This window comes from Anomaloglossus baeobatrachus, chromosome 5 (genome assembly GCF_048569485.1).
Source record: "Anomaloglossus baeobatrachus isolate aAnoBae1 chromosome 5, aAnoBae1.hap1, whole genome shotgun sequence".
NCBI classification, from domain to species: Eukaryota; Metazoa; Chordata; class Amphibia; order Anura; family Aromobatidae; genus Anomaloglossus; species Anomaloglossus baeobatrachus.
The window spans coordinates 55,045,224-55,063,789 of record NC_134357.1 but is presented as its reverse complement, the minus strand read 5'-3'; the positions used below and the strand labels follow the sequence as shown (position 1 = coordinate 55,063,789).

At 52.1% G+C, this 18,566-nt stretch overlaps 1 protein-coding gene across 1 annotated transcript in view; it reads right to left on the bottom strand.

Annotated features, from left to right (window-relative positions):
• Positions 1 to 779: 779 nt before the first annotated feature.
• The window catches only part of LOC142312616 (scavenger receptor cysteine-rich domain-containing protein DMBT1), a 39,487-nt gene continuing 21,700 nt past the window's right edge, over positions 780 to 18,566 (bottom strand). The window contains exons 6-7 of the mRNA XM_075351610.1: positions 10,371 to 10,691; positions 780 to 1,002 (exon numbers count right to left, since the gene is read on the bottom strand). Of these exons, the coding sequence (XP_075207725.1) occupies positions 998 to 1,002; positions 10,371 to 10,691 (326 nt within the window). The 3' untranslated portion in view covers positions 780 to 997. The remainder of the gene's footprint in view (positions 1,003 to 10,370; positions 10,692 to 18,566) is intronic.

Sequence of the window (18,566 nt, the reverse complement as noted above, 5' to 3'; positions counted from 1 at the left end):
TCAGTCATCTGGCAACCAGAGTGTTTGGATTTATCACAGTGGTTCCTCCGAATACCTGATATTGCTGAGCTGGTTCTTTCCTTTTCCTTCTTATGTAAAGCAGACATGTGGTAAATGTTATTTATTAATGATTTTGTGTGACATAACTGGTTTATTCTGGTTTAAAGGCATAAAAATTCAGTTTGAAAATTGCCAAATTTTTGATATTTTCAGAAATAAACGCAAATAAAAAAAAGCAACCTCAGAATCACTGGGAAATGTTGAAGCGTTCCAGAGTTATTACCTTTTAACGTGAATCTGGTCAGAATTGTAAAATTTGGCCTGGTCAGGAGGGATAAAAACAGGCTTAGGACTGGAGTTAAAGGCTTAACAAATACAAATAAGAAAAAAATAAGATGCAAATGATTGTTGGTGATTATCCTAATTCATATGGCAAGGGGCATTTGAAGGGTCGATATTGACTTTTTGGATTGCTACTTAAAATAGGTGGTGCTAGAGTTCAAGTCCTATTTCTTTCGAAGAGGCAATTTCCATATTTAATTTCCCAGAGGAGCACTGCATGGCTTATAAGCCTCCTCACCTAGGCATGCTAGACTTGTCACTGCTCACCAGGAGAAACCTTACCCCTTGGATCCCAGCATTACAATGGCACGTGACATGTGAGATTCTGTACATTGCAGTCACTTTTAGACAGAAGGCTGTAATAAGCTATACATTTATTTTTATCTATATCCATATTTATAACTCATTGTATAGAAGAGACTTTACATTAGTTTGTTTATCCCAAAAATGTCACCATTCCGGTTACCCACTTTCGAGTTGATGTCTATTGTTCTACCAGTCCATTTACTAATACAGGAACAGAAATTTACAGCTCTAGACGTTCAGGTTTGTAATGTTAATGTAGCAGTATTTTCAGTATTTATGCATCCCATGCCAAAAATTGAGAGACCCAGCACTCCATGATTGGAATCCACAGTGAAGTCCTCATGTGGCACTAACCTGTGGAAGGAAAACATAAAACCCAAATTATAGCACAGGATTTGTCATTAAGAGCAGATCAGTCACCAGATATCACAATGTAAATTGCATTCCATATTAAATACACCTCATTGACTTGGTGAGCCTGGTGTATTTACCATGATAATCCAAGACCAACTCTATAATCCACATATTAATATGAGCAGTCTAATAGGAGTCTAACTGTAAATGGTAATAATTTTAGTATCAGGACAAAAAAACTTTAAACCTAGAATTATAATATATGGAGGACTATGCATGGTGCATTATACTATATGGAGGACTATGGGTTGTGCATTATACTATACGGAGAACTTTGGGGTGCATTATACAATATGGAAGACTATGGGGTGTGCATAATAATATATGGAGGACTATGGGGTACATTATAATATATGGAGGATTATGGGGTGCATTATAATATATGGAGGACTATGTGTGTGACGCCCTGGCACAGCCAGGTTGTCACAGAAAGAGTTAATCCTCCTTGGTAATCTGATCTCACACCGGTGCAGCCAGACAAAGCACAGCCCCCAGGGTAAGAGAAAAGCAGAGGAGAGGGGAGGGGCTGGGGGAGACAGTGTGTGGAGAGTAGACAGGACAGAGGTCTGAAGTTGTAGCTCCCAGGTGGGGAGCGAGGCGTCTCTGAAAGGGCCGGGACAGGCCGTAGTGAGGAAGGGGCCGGAACAGGTAGCCGGAGCAGGGCGGTGGCCCCTCGGTACCTGGGTACCCGGATCACTACAGGGGAGTGATTCCCCGTTCCCGGCTGAGGAGAAAGAGGAAGAGAGAGAGGAGAGAAAGGCACTTGGCTGCAGGGAAGGAACAACAAGGGCTGCTGCACCGCGTGTGGGACACTAACACCCCCGTACCGAAGGCTGCGGACACCGGCAATTCCTAGTTTACCAGTGACTCCGTGTGACTTTCTTGTGAGTACACCCGTGCCCTCGGGCACCGCACTGCAGCACTGCGCCCTGCTCCCTGCTTACCCCATCACCGGGCCCCGGGATCACCAACCCCTACCCACGGAGGGGCAACACAACACCTAGCTGCTCCGCTTCACCATCCCCGGGATCCCCACACCGAGCAGCGGTGGTGCTACTCATCACCACAACCGTGGGTGGCGTCACGGACAATATCCCAACACCCAAATACCCCCTTTTACTGTGGAGCCTGGGATCACAGACCGGGTCACGCCACCGTGATACCCGCAGAAGTGACTCTGTGGCCCGGATCTGAGTACCCCTGGTCCCCGGGCGACACATGTGGAGTGCATTATAATATATGGAGGACTATGTGGAGTGCATTATAATAAATGGAGGACTATGGGCTGTGCATTATACTATATGGAGAACTTTGGAGGACTATGGGGTGTGCATAATACCATATGGAGGACTATAGGGTACATTATAATATATGGAGAACTATGGGCTGTGCATTATACTATATGGTGGACTATGGGGTGCATTATAGTATATGAAGGACTATGGGATGTATTGTATTATATGAAGTACTATGGGAGTGCATTATAATATATGAAGGACTATTGGGGGGTGAATAATACTATATGGAGGATTATGTTGGGCCAATTATACTATATAGAAGACTAGGTCATTATAGTATTTGGAGGGCTATGAGGAAGCCTTTATACTTTATGGAGGTCTGTTTGAGGGTTATTATACTGTATGCAAGCAATTGTACAATGTAAAGGCTGTGTGGGGGTCATTATAGTGTTTGGAGGTCAACTGGGGCTATTATACAGTGTGAGGAGGTGTGGGGGACATTATACTGTATGGAGGACTGTGTGGGGGGGTCACAGTTGGGGATCATACTGTGTTGTGGTGACCATACTTTGCCGAGTAAGATGAGGGGGGTATAGTATGGTCATCATACTGTGTATGGAGATTAATGTGGAGAAATTCACTGTTAGCATATGATACAGTGGTTGTGGAGCACTTTTTTTGCATCATAGTTTATGGGTGGAATGACAGGGGAATCTAGGGGCTTCAATAGGAGGAAAATTACTTTGTAAGAGCTGCAAAGTTGTGCGATATGTTACGTAGACGATATTCCTTTATTTATCTTATTTTATTTTTTGTCTGGGTTGGGCCCAATTAGAACTTTTGCTCTGGGGCGGTATTATTTCTATATATGCCCCTGATCAGACACCTACTCATGGTGAAGCCCAAGATCAAAAATCTCTACCTAAGGGCTCATTCAGATGTTAATGTTTTGCATATGTTTTCTATATATCTGTCATTAAGTGATGCAGAACAGAAAAAAAGCATTTGAGAATCAGGGACACTCAGGGATTTTTACCAAATATTTTAGACAGATTCTCATTAGATCCAAATTTAAAACACCAGAGATATACATAGAACCCCAACCCATTTCATCCATTTTGTCATGATCCAGACCTGTATCGCTGCTATGGTTTGATTATTTCATCCAGCTCTGGTCTGGTCATGTCAGGGGTTAACTCCTCCTTGCCTCACTCTGGTTTCCGGGACACTATATACTGGTGCTACACCTTCGGTTCAGTGCCAGTGATAGTTTATGCTCTGCAGCGTGTATTACTGGCTCTGGTGAGTGACCTGATCTGTCCTGCCTCCCAGCTACCTTGTTCTGACCCGTACCCTCCTACGTTCGTCTGTCTGTCTCGGTACCTGACTACCCGCTCCTGTCTGCTGTGTACCCTTCCCGGTCTGTCTTATTTCAGTCCTGACCTGTTTGTCCTCTTCTCTTGCTTGTACTTGGACTTCCCGGCATCTGACCTATATCCACATTCCTGACTCCAGCCTCCGTCTCTCCTTTCTGCTATATCCGTGACTTCTTGGCTTCTGACCCTCGGCTATCACCTGACCACGATTTGACTATCCCTATACTATTGTTGAGACCTCTTGCTGCTGACCTGGTTTACTGACTACTCTACTGCCCTCTGGTGATTTACCTGCTAACTACACTCTGAAGTTACACTGCTGGTAGCTTCAGTGTCTCTCTTAGTACAGTGTGACACATTTGTCTTTTTTCTTTTTATTTTCTCCCTTGTCCTCCTGCCTTTACATCCACATGAGCCCACTTTCTACTTTTTTTTTCCAATTACACCCTTCAAATCCTATATTTCCATCTTGAATATCTAGTTTCCTCAATCCTTTTATGTCCATCATCTTTTTTGATAGACACAATAGTGTTGTGACTACATTACGGTGTCCCACAAAATGAATGATTTCTGCTGGAAAACATATTAAATCTCCAAAGGTTCATCTGTGCCGATTTTTGACCACAGACCACATCAAAGTTGACTTGAACTTTGATGATGTCATAAGTCAGAGAGAAGCTCTTAAAATGACAGTGAATTAATGCTGAAGAGATTTTAGTCTAACAAATTCCCAATTTACTAATTTTGCCAAAATGCTAAATACATTTTGAATGAAACTCCGTTGCAAAAAATATTTTTAACCTATTATGTGTCACGCTCCCCGGGTCCTCGGCTCCCCTCCCCGGGTCCTCTGCTCTGCTCCCCGGGTCCTCAGCTCCGCTCCCCGGCTCACCTGCCATGCTCCCCGCTCTCCAACCTCCGGTGCCCGTCCTTCCCAGGCCCCCTGGTCTCCGCTCCCGGCGCCCGACGGCTTCCCAGGTCCTGGCCGGCTCCCCTGCGTCCTCCTCTCAGCTTCCTTCCCTGGCTTCTGGCACCCGCGCCGCGCGCATGCGCATTAGGGCGCGCGCGCGGTCACTGACCCTTTCTTAAAGGGCCAGTGTCAAATTACAGGAAATGATGCACATAGGTACAGGGTATATAGGGGGTTAATGTCCAAGGGAGCGGGGCCTGTTCTTCGTGTTTTCCCAAGCTAGGAGTCAGGTCTCCTTGTGTTTTGTGAGATACTTACCTCTCTATCTTCTAGAGCCGATCCTGCATCGCCATCCGGTTCTGCGGTACCTCGAACCCCGAACGCTGTCCATCTGCCATCCTGACAGTCCGTACCATCTCGGATCCCTGCGGTGACCCGTCATCTCGCTCCAACGGTTCCGGACCCCGCCTGACACCATCACGGCTTCCGAACCTGAGCTCCGTCACCCGGACCACCATCAGTGACCTCGTGGTCCCAGGGACTTCTCCATTTTCTCCCAGTGCACGGACTGTCCTGCTACCTACAGTGCTCCGGCTACCGGACTCCTTTCCCTCATCCGGGAGTTCGGCCCACTGGATCCACCTCCAGGGTCTACCCGTCCATCTGGCCCTAACAGTAAGAACAGGCCATGGATCCCGCCGAAGCACTAGCGGCCTTGCATGAGGAACTCCAACGCCAGCGTGAAGTTCAGACCCGCATGCTGAACTTTATGACTTCCGTGGACACCCGCCTGACCACGCTACAAGCGGCAGTCACGTCTTCAACATCCCGAGCCTCCACTAGTCAAGCCACGACCCCCGCTCCCGTGGCTGCCTCTTCGGATGCTTCCAGACTGCGTTTGGCCACACCACCCCGGTACGCCGGAGATCCCAAGACCTGCAGGGGGTTTATAAACCAATGCTCCCTCCATTTCACGCAGCTGCCACATCTGTTTGCCTCCGACCAAGCCAAGGTCGCCTTCATCATGTCTCACCTAGAGGGCGAGGCACTGGCGTGGATGAACCCCTTGTGGGAGAAGGAGGAACCTATGACCAAGAACCTCCAGGAGTTCCTGCAGGCCTTTCGCAGCACCTTTGACGAACCCGGACGCGCCTCCGCGTCTGCGTCATCACTTCTCCGGTTACGTCAGGGAACACTGACGGTGGGTCACTACGCCATCCGTTTCCGCACCTTGGCTTCAGAACTCGGGTGGAATAACGAGGCCCTAACCGCCGCCTTCTGGGAAGGACTATCGGGTCGAATCAAAGATGAGCTGGCTGGACGTGATGTACCGTCCACCCTGGACGCCCTGATTACCCTAGCGACTCGAGTGGACATACGCTTTCAGGAGCGGTCCAAAGAGGTATCCCGTGAGAGACGTCCGGTACGGCATTCCTCTCCTCCACGGAAGCCCGCCGTACTCCAGTCAACGGCCTCTGGTGTCTCCGTCCATGAGCCCATGCAGATCGACCGTGTGCGACAGTCTGAACAACGTCGAGCAGAGCGACTCGCCAAGGGTCTCTGCTTTTACTGCGGAGAGGGCACACACCTGCTACACGCCTGTCCAGAGAGGCCGGGAAACTCCAAAGCCTAGGGTTGGTAGGAGAGGCCACCCTAGGTGCTGGGACTCTCTCAGACCCAGTCACATGGACTGTGCAAGTAACAACGGGAGAGACGCGGTTTACGGCTGAGGCGTACCTCGATTCTGGGGCAGCAGGCAATTTCATCCAGCAGGCCACGGTGGACAAGTACCAGGTGCCTGTTACTCCACTCGACAAGCCCCTCGTGATTGCCTCTGTGGATGGGAGACCTCTCTCTGACACCATCTCCTGGATCACCAAGCCGCTTGAACTGCGTATCGGTGCTCTGCACACCGAGAACATCGCTCTCTACGTCCTCCCACATATGTCACATCAAATTCTGCTGGGTCTTCCCTGGTTGCGGACACACGAGCCTTCAGTCAGCTGGGGCACTGGTGATATTACTCGATGGGGGCCTTCTTGCCATGAGAGGTGTCTTAAGACCATACAACCCATCCGGCGACCTCCGGTTCCCGAGTCCCTACCGGGACTGCCCTCAGCCTATTGGTCCTTCGTGGACGTCTTTGACAAGAAGGAGTCCGAAGTACTTCCGCCACATCGTCCTTACGATTGTGCCATTGACCTGCTCCCGGGAACTACACCACCTCGAGGACGGATATATCCACTGTCTCCAGCCGAAACAAGGGCCATGTCTACATACATCACAGAGAGCCTGGCTAAGGGATTCATCCGGAGATCCTCCTCTCCTGCTGGAGCAGGCTTCTTCTTCGTAAAGAAGAAAGAGGGTGACCTACGCCCATGTATAGACTACCGGGGATTGAACCAAATCACCGTGAAAAACAAGTACCCCCTGCCGCTCATCCCCGAATTGTTTGATCGGCTCAGAGGAGCTCGTGTGTTCACCAAGTTGGATCTTCGGGGTGCCTACAACCTGGTCCGTATCCGCTCAGGGGATGAATGGAAGACCGCGTTCAACACTCGCGATGGGCACTATGAATACTGCGTGATGCCCTTCGGCCTGTGTAACGCACCAGCTGTCTTCCAAGAATTAGTGAACGATGTGTTTCGGGACCTTCTCTACGTCTGTGTGGTGGTATATCTGGACGACATCCTTGTCTTCTCTCCGGACCTCCAGACCCACCGAGAGAACGTGCAACTGGTTCTACAACGACTGAGAGAGAATCGTCTGTACGCCAAGTACGAGAAGTGCGTCTTCGAACAGTCTTCTCTCCCCTTCCTGGGGTACCTCATCACCGATACCGGACTGCAGATGGATCCCAAGAAGGTCTCCTCCATTCTCAACTGGCCTCCTCCTTCTGGACTGAAGGCAATCCAACGCTTTCTTGGATTCGCTAACTATTACCGCCAGTTCATTCCTCACTTCTCGGCTCTGACTGCTCCTCTCTCCGCTTTGACCAAGAAGGGGGCTAATCCAAAGGACTGGTCACCTGCGGCCGACGCCGCGTTTGGCGCTCTAAAACGAGCCTTTGCCTCCTCTCCTGTACTCCACCGTCCAGAGTTAAACCGCCAGTTCACCTTGGAGGTGGATGCCTCCTCCTCGGGAGCCGGAGCAGTGCTCATGCAGAAGTCCTCCTCCGGGAAGATGGTGACGTGCGGTTTCTTCTCCAAGAGCTTCTCCGCGCCTGAACGCAATTACACCATCGGTGACCGAGAGCTATTGGCGGTCAAACTGGCTCTGGAGGAATGGCGCTATCTTCTGGAAGGAGCAGTGTACCCTGTCATTGTTTACACGGACCACAAAAACCTGGAATACCTGCGGACTGCTCAGCGACTGAACCCACGGCAAGCCAGGTGGTCCTTGTTCTTTGCCCGGTTCGACTTCCAGCTTCATTTCCGACCCGCAAACAAGAATGTACGCGCTGATGCCTTGTCTAGGTCTTTCGTGCCCATGGAACAGGAGGAAGAGACATCTCAACCCATCATCTGTCCAAGCAAGATTATTCCGGTGGCTCCTGTCACCCTGGCCCAGATACCGCCCGGGAAGACCTATGTCTCTGAGACTGACAGGCAAAAAGTGTTACACTGGGGCCATGCCTCGAAAATAGCCGGTCATGTAGGTCAGAAGAAAACATGGAGCGTTATTGTACGTCATTACTGGTGGCCATCCCTGCGCACGGACGTCGCCTCTTTTGTCTCTGCCTGCTCCTCCTGTGCCAGGAACAAGACACCCAAACACCTGCCATACGGCCGTCTTCTGCCTCTGCCCATACCCTCAGTTCCCTGGCAGCACATAGCGATGGACTTTATTACGGACTTGCCATTGTCCTCCGGACACACAGTCATATGGGTCGTGGTGGATCGATTCTCTAAAATGGCCCATTTCGTTCCTATGGCTGGACTGCCCTCTGCTCAGGAACTCGCGGACGCCTATATACATCACATCTTCCGCTTGCATGGCTTTCCATCACACATAGTGTCCGACAGAGGAACTCAGTTCACCTCCCGCTTCTGGAGGGCTCTCTGCAAACATCTGGGAGTGACTTTAGACTTTTCATCTGCCTACCATCCTCAGTCTAATGGCCAAGTGGAGAGGGTCAATCAGATATTGACCTCTTTCTTACGTCACTACGTGAACGCCCATCATGACGATTGGTCCACGCTTCTTCCTTGGGCAGAATTCTCCCATAATCACCACGTCAGTGAGTCCTCCTCCAGTTCTCCCTTCCATGTCGTCTACGGACTTCAGCCGTCTGTCCCATTGCCTGTATCCTCGTCCTCGGACATCCCTGCTGCTGATGCAGTACTCCGTGACTTTACTACCATTTGGGACTCAGTTAAGGCGTCCCTTGCACGGGCAACCCTACGGATGAAGAGACACGCGGACAAGAGACGCCTAGATCCTCCGTGTTTCTCTCCGGGAGATCTCGTCTGGCTTGCTTCCAAATACATCCGACTGAAGATACCATCCTACAAGCTGGGACCTCGCTACATCGGGCCATTTAAAGTCCTCGGCAAGATCAATGAGGTTTCCTACAAACTACAGCTCCCGGCCACAATGAGAATACCCAACTCCTTCCACGTCTCTCTGCTCAAGCCGGTTGTCCTTGGTCCCTTCTCCGCTGCCGCCAGCCCGGCTCCTCCTCCTATTGCTGAGGACGACATCTATGCGGTAAGGGATATCGTGGCCATGAAGACCGTACGTGGTCGGCAGTTCTTCCTGGTGGACTGGGAGGGGTATGGTCCTGAGGATAGGTCCTGGGAGCCCAGGGAGAACGTGGGCACTCCTCTGATCTGTGCCTTCATGTCCCGGTTGCGGGGAGGGGGGCGTGGGGGGGGGGTACTGTCACGCTCCCCGGGTCCTCGGCTCCCCTCCCCGGGTCCTCTGCTCCGCTCCCCGGGTCCTCAGCTCCGCTCCCCGGCTCACCTGCCATGCTCCCCGCTCTCCAACCTCCGGTGCCCGTCCTTCCCAGGCCCCCTGGTCTCCGCTCCCGGCGCCCGACGGCTTCCCAGGTCCTGGCCGGCTCCCCTGCGTCCTCCTCTCAGCTTCCTTCCCTGGCTTCTGGCGCCCGCGCCGCGCGCATGCGCATTAGGGCGCACGCGCGGTCACTGACCCTTTCTTAAAGGGCCAGTGTCAAATTACAGGAAATGATGCACATAGGTACAGGGTATATAGGGGGTTAATGTCCAAGGGAGCGGGGCCTGTTCTTCGTGTTTTCCCAAGCTAGGAGTCAGGTCTCCTTGTGTTTTGTGAGATACTTACCTCTCTATCTTCTAGAGCCGATCCTGCATCGCCATCCGGTTCTGTGGTACCTCGAACCCCGAACGCTGTCCATCTGCCATCCTGACAGTCCGTACCATCTCGGATCCCTGCGGTGACCCGTCATCTCGCTCCAACGGTTCCGGACCCCGCCTGACACCATCACGGCTTCCGAACCTGAGCTCCGTCACCCGGACCACCATCAGTGACCTCGTGGTCCCAGGGACTTCTCCATTTTCTCCCAGTGCACGGACTGTCCTGCTACCTACAGTGCTCCGGCTACCGGACTCCTTTCCCTCATCCGGGAGTTCGGCCCAGTGGATCCACCTCCAGGGTCTACCCGTCCATCTGGCCCTAACATTATGTAAGTAAAAAAAGTTAAAAATTTTAAGTAAAACTTTTTTTTTCCCCTAAGATGTCCATATCCGTTAGGCTTTTAGAAAATACTGAATATAACGATGAGAAGTTAAGGAAGGATCTTCATACCTAATGTACACACTACGCCTGCATCCTCACTGTGGTCACAGTTGTGCACTTTCCATGGCCGGTGAGGACACGTCCACAAGAATGGCTCCATACCGACACAGTTCACATCGTCCAGCAAAATGCTTCCGCTTCCAAGACCAAAGCGTGCCGATCCCGGAGCCTGCAGAGCTCGCCCACAGCCCAGCTGCCTGCAAACCACCAGGGCGGAGCACAGACCCCACAGGTCATCACACACTGTTCCCCACACACCCTTGTACGATACTTCAAGACGACCCTCGCAGCGGTGACTTCCATTTACGAGGCGCAGGCTGAGAGGAATCTCTGAAGACAAAGATAGAAGACAAGCTGAACATGACAACTATATGCTGCACTTTATGTTTACATACATAGGATCCAGTCTGTCATTTTTCTTATTTTTTTACATTTCATTTCTTTCATCATCATTTTCTTTCTACAAGATAGGAAGAATATCATAAACATTTATTTTCACAAAATTTCCCAAATGGAAGGTTTAGTTCTTGGATTGACAGTAATTACCACTGTTGAACACTTTCATGTTACTGTTCGTCACAGTCAGGGTGCGCATATATGGAGCAGGCTCAGGAGCTGAGTCCACGTCACACTGGGCAGATGCCGGCTATGTTACACAGCCGGCATCTGTTTGTAACAGCAGAGACCATTGATTGCTCTGATCGCTGCTGTTTGACCACTTAAATGCCTCTCAATCACTAAAATCAGCTCCCATGAAGTGGCTCCTGCAACATAATGACACTGTGCCCATAAGTTACCTTGCAGTCAGGGGCTTTCTGGATGTCTGTAGGGATGAGTAGACTCGTGGAAGTTTGGGTTTGCTGGGTTCAGATGGACTTTAGTTAAAAGTTCAGTTTGGGACCCACTTGGACTTGACCCCGGACCCCAAGCCCCATATAAATTCATGAAGACCCAAACCTCTCTACTATAAAATGGCTGTAAAAGGGTTGTAGTAAAAGGCAAAGGGCTGCAAAAGAAAACAAAATGAGGGCAATTGCCCTGCAAACAAATGTGGATAGAGAATACATAAAAAAAATGACATGGGCTCCCATCTATTTTTGATAACCAGCACAGGTAAAGCAGACAACTGCGGGCTGCAACCCTCAATTGGGTGCTTTACCTTGGCTGGTTATCAAAAATAGATCCCACACCATTTTTGTAAACTCATTTAAAGAAAAAATAAGAAATTCTGTATCTGCTGCTGACCAGGAGTGACCTATGGAGCCGAGTTCTCGTAACACTGTCATAATGAAGCTCCATGGGAATCAATAGGCATTGTGGGATGTTACACCACTGGACTATGGTGAAACTTAAAATACAGCTGTCGAATCACAGCTGACATCAACCCACAAAGTATTACCACAAATGCCTCCACACCAGGACAATCGGGAAGAGTTTGGCAAAGCACCAGAATTGGCCCATCTACGGAATGCACCACTTCTGGGGTGGCTGCAGACTGCTATTTTTAGGCTTGGGAGGGCCCAATAACCATGGACCTTCCCAGCCTTATAATACCAGTATCCAGCTGTCTGTTTTATGTGCACTGGTTATCAAAAATAGGCGGGAGCCCACCTTATTATTTTATTTTACTTTATTGATTACAGCAGTGAACAGTCATCTTCCGCATGCAGTAAAACTTGTAGATTGGCTGTGTTACAGCCTTTCAACAAACTTTATTGGCACACAAGCAGTATCAGAACTCCGAACTCGGACACAGATTCCAGTACAAACCCCCAAACTTTACTGTTTGGGTTCACTCATCCTTAGACGTCTCCACTGCGACAATGTCTGTCCACCTATAAAGCCTAGCATGTGGCTGAATTTCATTAGATTTGACTATGTGTTGTAATTAGAGGTGAGCAATGTTCGAATCGAACCGTTCGCCAATTTCAAATTCGAGTTGTTTTGGGCGGTGTTCGAGTCGTTCGACAAACTCGAACGATTTGCTTCAAGTTCGGCAGTTCGAGTTAACGTTTGATAATGGTTCGATCACCAAAAGCGTGGCTTTTCACAGTAAGGCTATGTGCGCACGTTGTGTATTTGCATGCATCCTGCGTCCCCAGCACAATCACTCTCTCTTTCCTACTCACCGATCAGCTGCACGGCTGTTACAAAGCTCCGGCAGCTTTTCCTCTTTTGAAAATGACTGCCGCTCATTATTCAATCTGGTATTCCCTGCTTTCCCCACCCACCGGCGCCCACGCTGAGTGACAGCTGTCTCACTGCAACAAATCACAGCCGCCGGCGGGCGGGTCTATATCGTGCAGTAAAATAAATAAATAAATTATTAAAAAAAAAACCTGCCGTTCCCCCCAATTTTGATACCAGCCAAGATAAAGCTATAAAGCCACACGGCTAGAGGCTGGTATTGTCAGGATGGGGAGCACCACGTTATGGGGAGCCCACCACCTTAACAATATCAGCCAGCAGCCGTCCGGAATTGCCGCATCCATTAGATGCCACAGTCCCAGGACTCTACCCGGCTCATCCCGAATTGCCCTGGTGTAGTGGCAATCAGGGTAATAAGGTTAGGTTAATCATGACAGGCGTCTTCCCGAGATACCTTCCATGATTAAATTGTAAATGAAAGTAAATAAACACACACAACGAAAAATCCTTTATTTGGAATAAAAGACAAAAAAAACCCCTCTTTTACCACTTTATTAATCCCCAAACACCTCCAGGTCCGAAGTAATCCACACGACGATTTCAGCTCTGCTACATCATGCTGACAGGGAGCGCCGTAGAACACGAGCGCTCTGTATCAGCTCCATACAACAACTGATGTGAGCCGCGCTGTCACCGGAGACTTCACTCAGGTAGTGCCTGCGAGGATGATGATGGGAGCGGTAGTGCTTGTGTGTGCGGTGATTATGATGAGTGCGGTACTGCCAGGGTGTGTGCGGTGATGATGATGATGAGTGTGGTAGTGCTGGGGTGTGTGCGGAGATAATGATGAGTGCGGTAGTGCTTGTGTGTGTGGTGATGATGATGAGTGCGGTAGTGCCGGGGTGTGTGTGGTGATGATGATGATGATGATGAGTGCGATAGTGCCGGGGTGTGTGCGGTGATGATGATGATGAGTGTGGTAGTGTGGCGCCCCTGACCTGGTCAGGCACCACTGAGTACTGCACCCATGCTGGGGACAGTACAACACAGGTAATCCAGAAGGCTGACCGGGGTGTGGAACACAGGCGCATAGTGACCAGGTCTCACACATGTACCCATGAGAGGACCCCTGGGGATCCCAGGAGGGGGCAAGCCTTCACCTTCACTGGAATAGTGGAGGGGGTAGAGCCTCCATCTCCTCTCAAGGGGTGTGGTAGAGAGTCTGGTTGCTAGGTGGCGTAGGCAAGAACAGGGGAGGAGGAGCAGTGAGTCAGTTAGAGCAGAGAACTCCATAGGGCTCAGTGAGGAGCAGACCTGTGGGGCTGATGCTGTCTAACAGCGCCCGCGCAGTGACTACAGACGGGGGAGAACGGTCAACTAGGAGTGCTGCCTGAAAGCCAGCTTCAGCTAGAGAGTGCACGGAGTGGGAAGTAAGGAGACTGCTAGAGAGCACCAGGCCCAACCGGGCGGCAGATCCCGAAGCGAGGATAGATTCACCTTTCCCTGCTAAACCTGCCGGTGTGGGGCTCTTACAGCCCACACCACAACACTACAAAAGCCGCAGCCACGTAACCGCAAGTAGGGCCCATAGGTCACAGGAGGCAAGAGGCTGGAGTGGCCTGGCCCGGGGAACAAGCACACGGCAACACAAGAAGGGGAGAGAGGCTTGGAGCATCTTCCCTGGGTGACCCCCATAGGGACTCAAAGTCGGGGTCACCCCAAACCACCAAGGGCTAAGGAAGGCGAGTTTGTAGTCACCCTCATACAGTCAGCCGGAAGGATACCTGGTTCCCACCTGGTTCATCCCAGCTACGCCCGGGTTACTCACCCTGCCACCTGAAGTGAGTAAAAACCCTGAAAGACACTCTGCCTGTGTGTGGTCATTCTGCGACTTGTGGTACTACAGCTTTACAAAGGGCCCTGGGGCTTGCCTCACTCTCAGGAGGCTACTACACCCGACTGCACCCACCATCAGCCCCAGGTGCCTCCTAATCTGCAGTGGCGGTCCCCTCTGACCGCAAATCTGAGAGTGGCGTCACGATCAAAACTGAAGATTCCCTACCTGTGACCAGCACCAGCTACGTGGAGTCCCTGAAGGTATGCACTGATACAACACCTGCGGGGCTTCACATCTGGCGTCACGAACAGGATAAGGACTAGACCTGTTCAGACAGGTGACCATGTGCCTGGGCGGTCCGCTTGAAAAATTGGAAGCGCCGCCATATTGCCACCATGAAAAGCGCGCTGAAAAACAACAGCAGCCCGCGCTGGAAGAAGTTACCGCCCACGAAGAGGTGTGGCTACCCAGAGATCCCCTGCAGAGTTCTGACCTTGCCAGCTATGAGAGTGGAAGCGTCGAGAGACGGCGGGAAGGAAAGGAAGCCACAAGCCTGCTGCTGGGAGAGGAGCTGCTGAAAGAGGCAGAGCAGAAACTGGACAGCTTGTTACAGGAGGCAGCGAAGAGTCCACTGCTGGGAGACCGTGCAGAAGACGGCGCAGAAGAAATGGCGTCTGACCGCAGGAACCCAGAACCAGGCTCCGCTGCCTGGTGGTACCGAGAGCTGGCCCAGTTTTGCAACCGGCTGGAGACCCGGGTCGTGGAGCAGATTCGGGAGGAACGGATGGAACTGCAGGAGATGACCGCGGCGGTTCGGGCCTATGAAGGGAGAGCTGCGCGCCGGGTGTCAGGCGGGATGGCGACGACGCAGACCCCAGTGCTACCAACAACGGGTGAGTCGAATGATGCCCCGGCCCGCGCAAGTGCCCCGACCCCTGCTGCCACGTCCGCGGTCCCTGAAGAGGCGTCCGGTGCGGCGACGCTGAAGCAGGCCGCAGCCACGCCAGGTGCGGCCCTCCAAGCCCCAGCGGCTGCAGCGATGCCCTGCTCGGCCCACCAAGACCCAGTCCGTGCAGCGATGCCCTGCCCGGCCCGCCAGGACCAGGCCGCCGCCATCCTGGGCGCGGCCCGCCAAGACCAGGCCGCCGCCATGCCAGGCGCGGCCCGCCAAGACCAGGCCGCCGCCATGCCAGGCGCGGCCCGCCAAGACCAGGCCGCCGCCATGCCAGGCGCGGCCCGCCAAGACCAGGCCGCCGCCATGCCAGGCGCGGCCCGCCAAGACCAGGCCGCCGCCATGCCAGGCGCGGCCCGCCAAGACCAGGCCGCCGCCATGCCAGGCGCGGCCCGCCAAGAGAAGACTACCTTATCATTTTCCCCGGCCTGCAAGGCCAGAGCAGACACCGCTCCCCGGTCCACAGAGGTTCCTGATAGGCAGCCCACGGTGGGTGAAGACCCTGCATATTGGCAGATGAGGGCTGACCTGGAGGCCAAATTTCCACAATGGTTGGTGAGCCAGTACATACCCCCTCCGCATACCCCAAAGAGTCTCCTGCTAACTCCTGCAGCAGCTACACCAGAGAGCCCACCGCCCAGACCAGCTGAAGAGAGCCCATCCCCAGCACTGCCACAACCAGAGTGCAGTGAAGAACTAAGGGGGAGAGGAGGCCAGGAAGCTGAGGAGCTGACTCCGACGCCAACCGCAGCAGACCCCTACCCAGAGCCGGAGATGCTGCCCTATTCCCGCTGGGAGGAGGAAGACTTGACACCGTCAGCAGATGAAGATCAACCCAAAGACCTCACCTGGGAGCCCACAGGCATGAACCCAGCCCGCAAGACACGGCGCAGCAGATCAAAGCGTCCTCCAACACCACAGTCTCCAGAGCAGAGGGAGGTCACAGCCAGAGACCTGGAGGAGAAAAGGTGCCTAAGAAGGTCCAAAGCCCAGGCTAGAGGACCCCTTTACAGAGGAATAGTAGAGGACTTCAACTTGAAAAGCGGATACGGCTTCATTGTAGTGAAAGGAATAAAAGAGGGCATATTTGTAAATCGGAGAGATGTTCAAGCCCACCTGCCCAGAGGACATTCAGGCAGAAATTTGAAAATTGGGGACTTAGTACAGTTCACCTTGCATCAAGGAGAAAGGGGCTACTATGCCTTAGACGTAGCACCATGTCCCAGACAAGAAAGACAAGAAAGACAAGAAAGACAAGAAAGAAAAGACAGAGATACAGAAACGGATGCAGAAAAAGAAACAGATGAAGACCAAGAAAGGAAAGACACAGAACCTATAGATGAGGCAACCACAGATGAAGAAAGAGACAAAGAGCAGGAAAGTCACAGGTGCCAGTGCCCAACGTGCTCTCGCCCTAGTGAAAAAGAGGAGTAAAGTAAAGGAAAGTAAGAAGTTACTGTTTTGACCAGTTTTGACAAGTTTTGTTTGCAACGTTAAAGAAATGCGCCCACAAAAACTATTGTGAGAAATAAACTTAAGGCTATGAACTTGCTATAGCCACAAACTCTCGCAGTGTAAATAGTTACACCAGTGGCACCACCACCAGGGCCAGCCTGTTTAGGGGCTTGGCTCGTCTGCAACCAGGGGGGCCCGTCCGTAGAAAAGGGCCTTGGCTCACCTGCGACCAGAGAGCACGCCTGTTTATGGGGCCTTGGCTCACCACCACAAAGAGGGTACCTGGTCAGCACCAACTGTGGAGGCCGCCTCTACATCCTGCCAGAAGAGGCTGAAGGCGCGGATCCACCAGGCCAGGTATACCCTGAAACCACCAGCCCATGAAAGCCGCCTCTACATCCTGCCAGAAGTGGCTGAAGCCGCGGCCAACGGGAGAGGAAGTTTGGAGGAAAGGTCTGGGGAAACGGATGGCCCAGACCTGGTTACCAACAGGACCGGTGACCTGCCTCCTGAGAGGGTTTTGGGTGGGTTAACGGACTTGTGGGTGGAGGGTGGTGATGTCTGATACCTGGTGCTTTTAAATGTTTTACATGTTTTAATGTTTTATGCATTTTTAAAATGTTGTCTTGCAGCCCGAGGACGTGCTGGTGATAACTAAGGGGGAATGTGGCGCCCCTGACCTGGTCAGGCACCACTGAGTACTGCACCCATGCTGGGGACAGTACAACACAGGTAATCCAGAAGGCTGACCGGGGTGTGGAACACAGGCGCATAGTGACCAGGTCTCACACATGTACCCATGAGAGGACCCCTGGGGATCCCAGGAGGGGGCAAGCCTTCACCTTCACTGGAATAGTGGAGGGGGTAGAGCCTCCATCTCCTCTCAAGGGGTGTGGTAGAGAGTCTGGTTGCTAGGTGGCGTAGGCAAGAACAGGGGAGGAGGAGCAGTGAGTCAGTTAGAGCAGAGAACTCCATAGGGCTCAGTGAGGAGCAGACCTGTGGGGCTGATGCTGTCTAACAGCGCCCGCGCAGTGACTACAGACGGGGGAGAACGGTCAACTAGGAGTGCTGCCTGAAAGCCAGCTTCAGCTAGAGAGTGCACGGAGTGGGAAGTAAGGAGACTGCTAGAGAGCACCAGGCCCAACCGGGCGGCAGATCCCGAAGCGAGGATAGATTCACCTTTCCCTGCTAAACCTGCCGGTGTGGGGCTCTTACAGCCCACACCACAACACTACAAAAGCCGCAGCCACGTAACCGCAAGTAGGGCCCATAGGTCACAGGAGGCAAGAGGCTGGAGTGGCCTGGCCCGGGGAACAAGCACACGGCAACACAAGAAGGGGAGAGAGGCTTGGAGCATCTTCCCTGGGTGACCCCCATAGGGACTCAAAGTCGGGGTCACCCCAAACCACCAAGGGCTAAGGAAGGCGAGTTTGTAGTCACCCTCATACAGTCAGCCGGAAGGATACCTGGTTCCCACCTGGTTCATCCCAGCTACGCCCGGGTTACTCACCCTGCCACCTGAAGTGAGTAAAAACCCTGAAAGACACTCTGCCTGTGTGTGGTCATTCTGCGACTTGTGGTACTACAGCTTTACAAAGGGCCCTGGGGCTTGCCTCACTCTCAGGAGGCTACTACACCCGACTGCACCCACCATCAGCCCCAGGTGCCTCCTAATCTGCAGTGGCGGTCCCCTCTGACCGCAAATCTGAGAGTGGCGTCACGATCAAAACTGAAGATTCCCTACCTGTGACCAGCACCAGCTACGTGGAGTCCCTGAAGGTATGCACTGATACAACACCTGCGGGGCTTCACA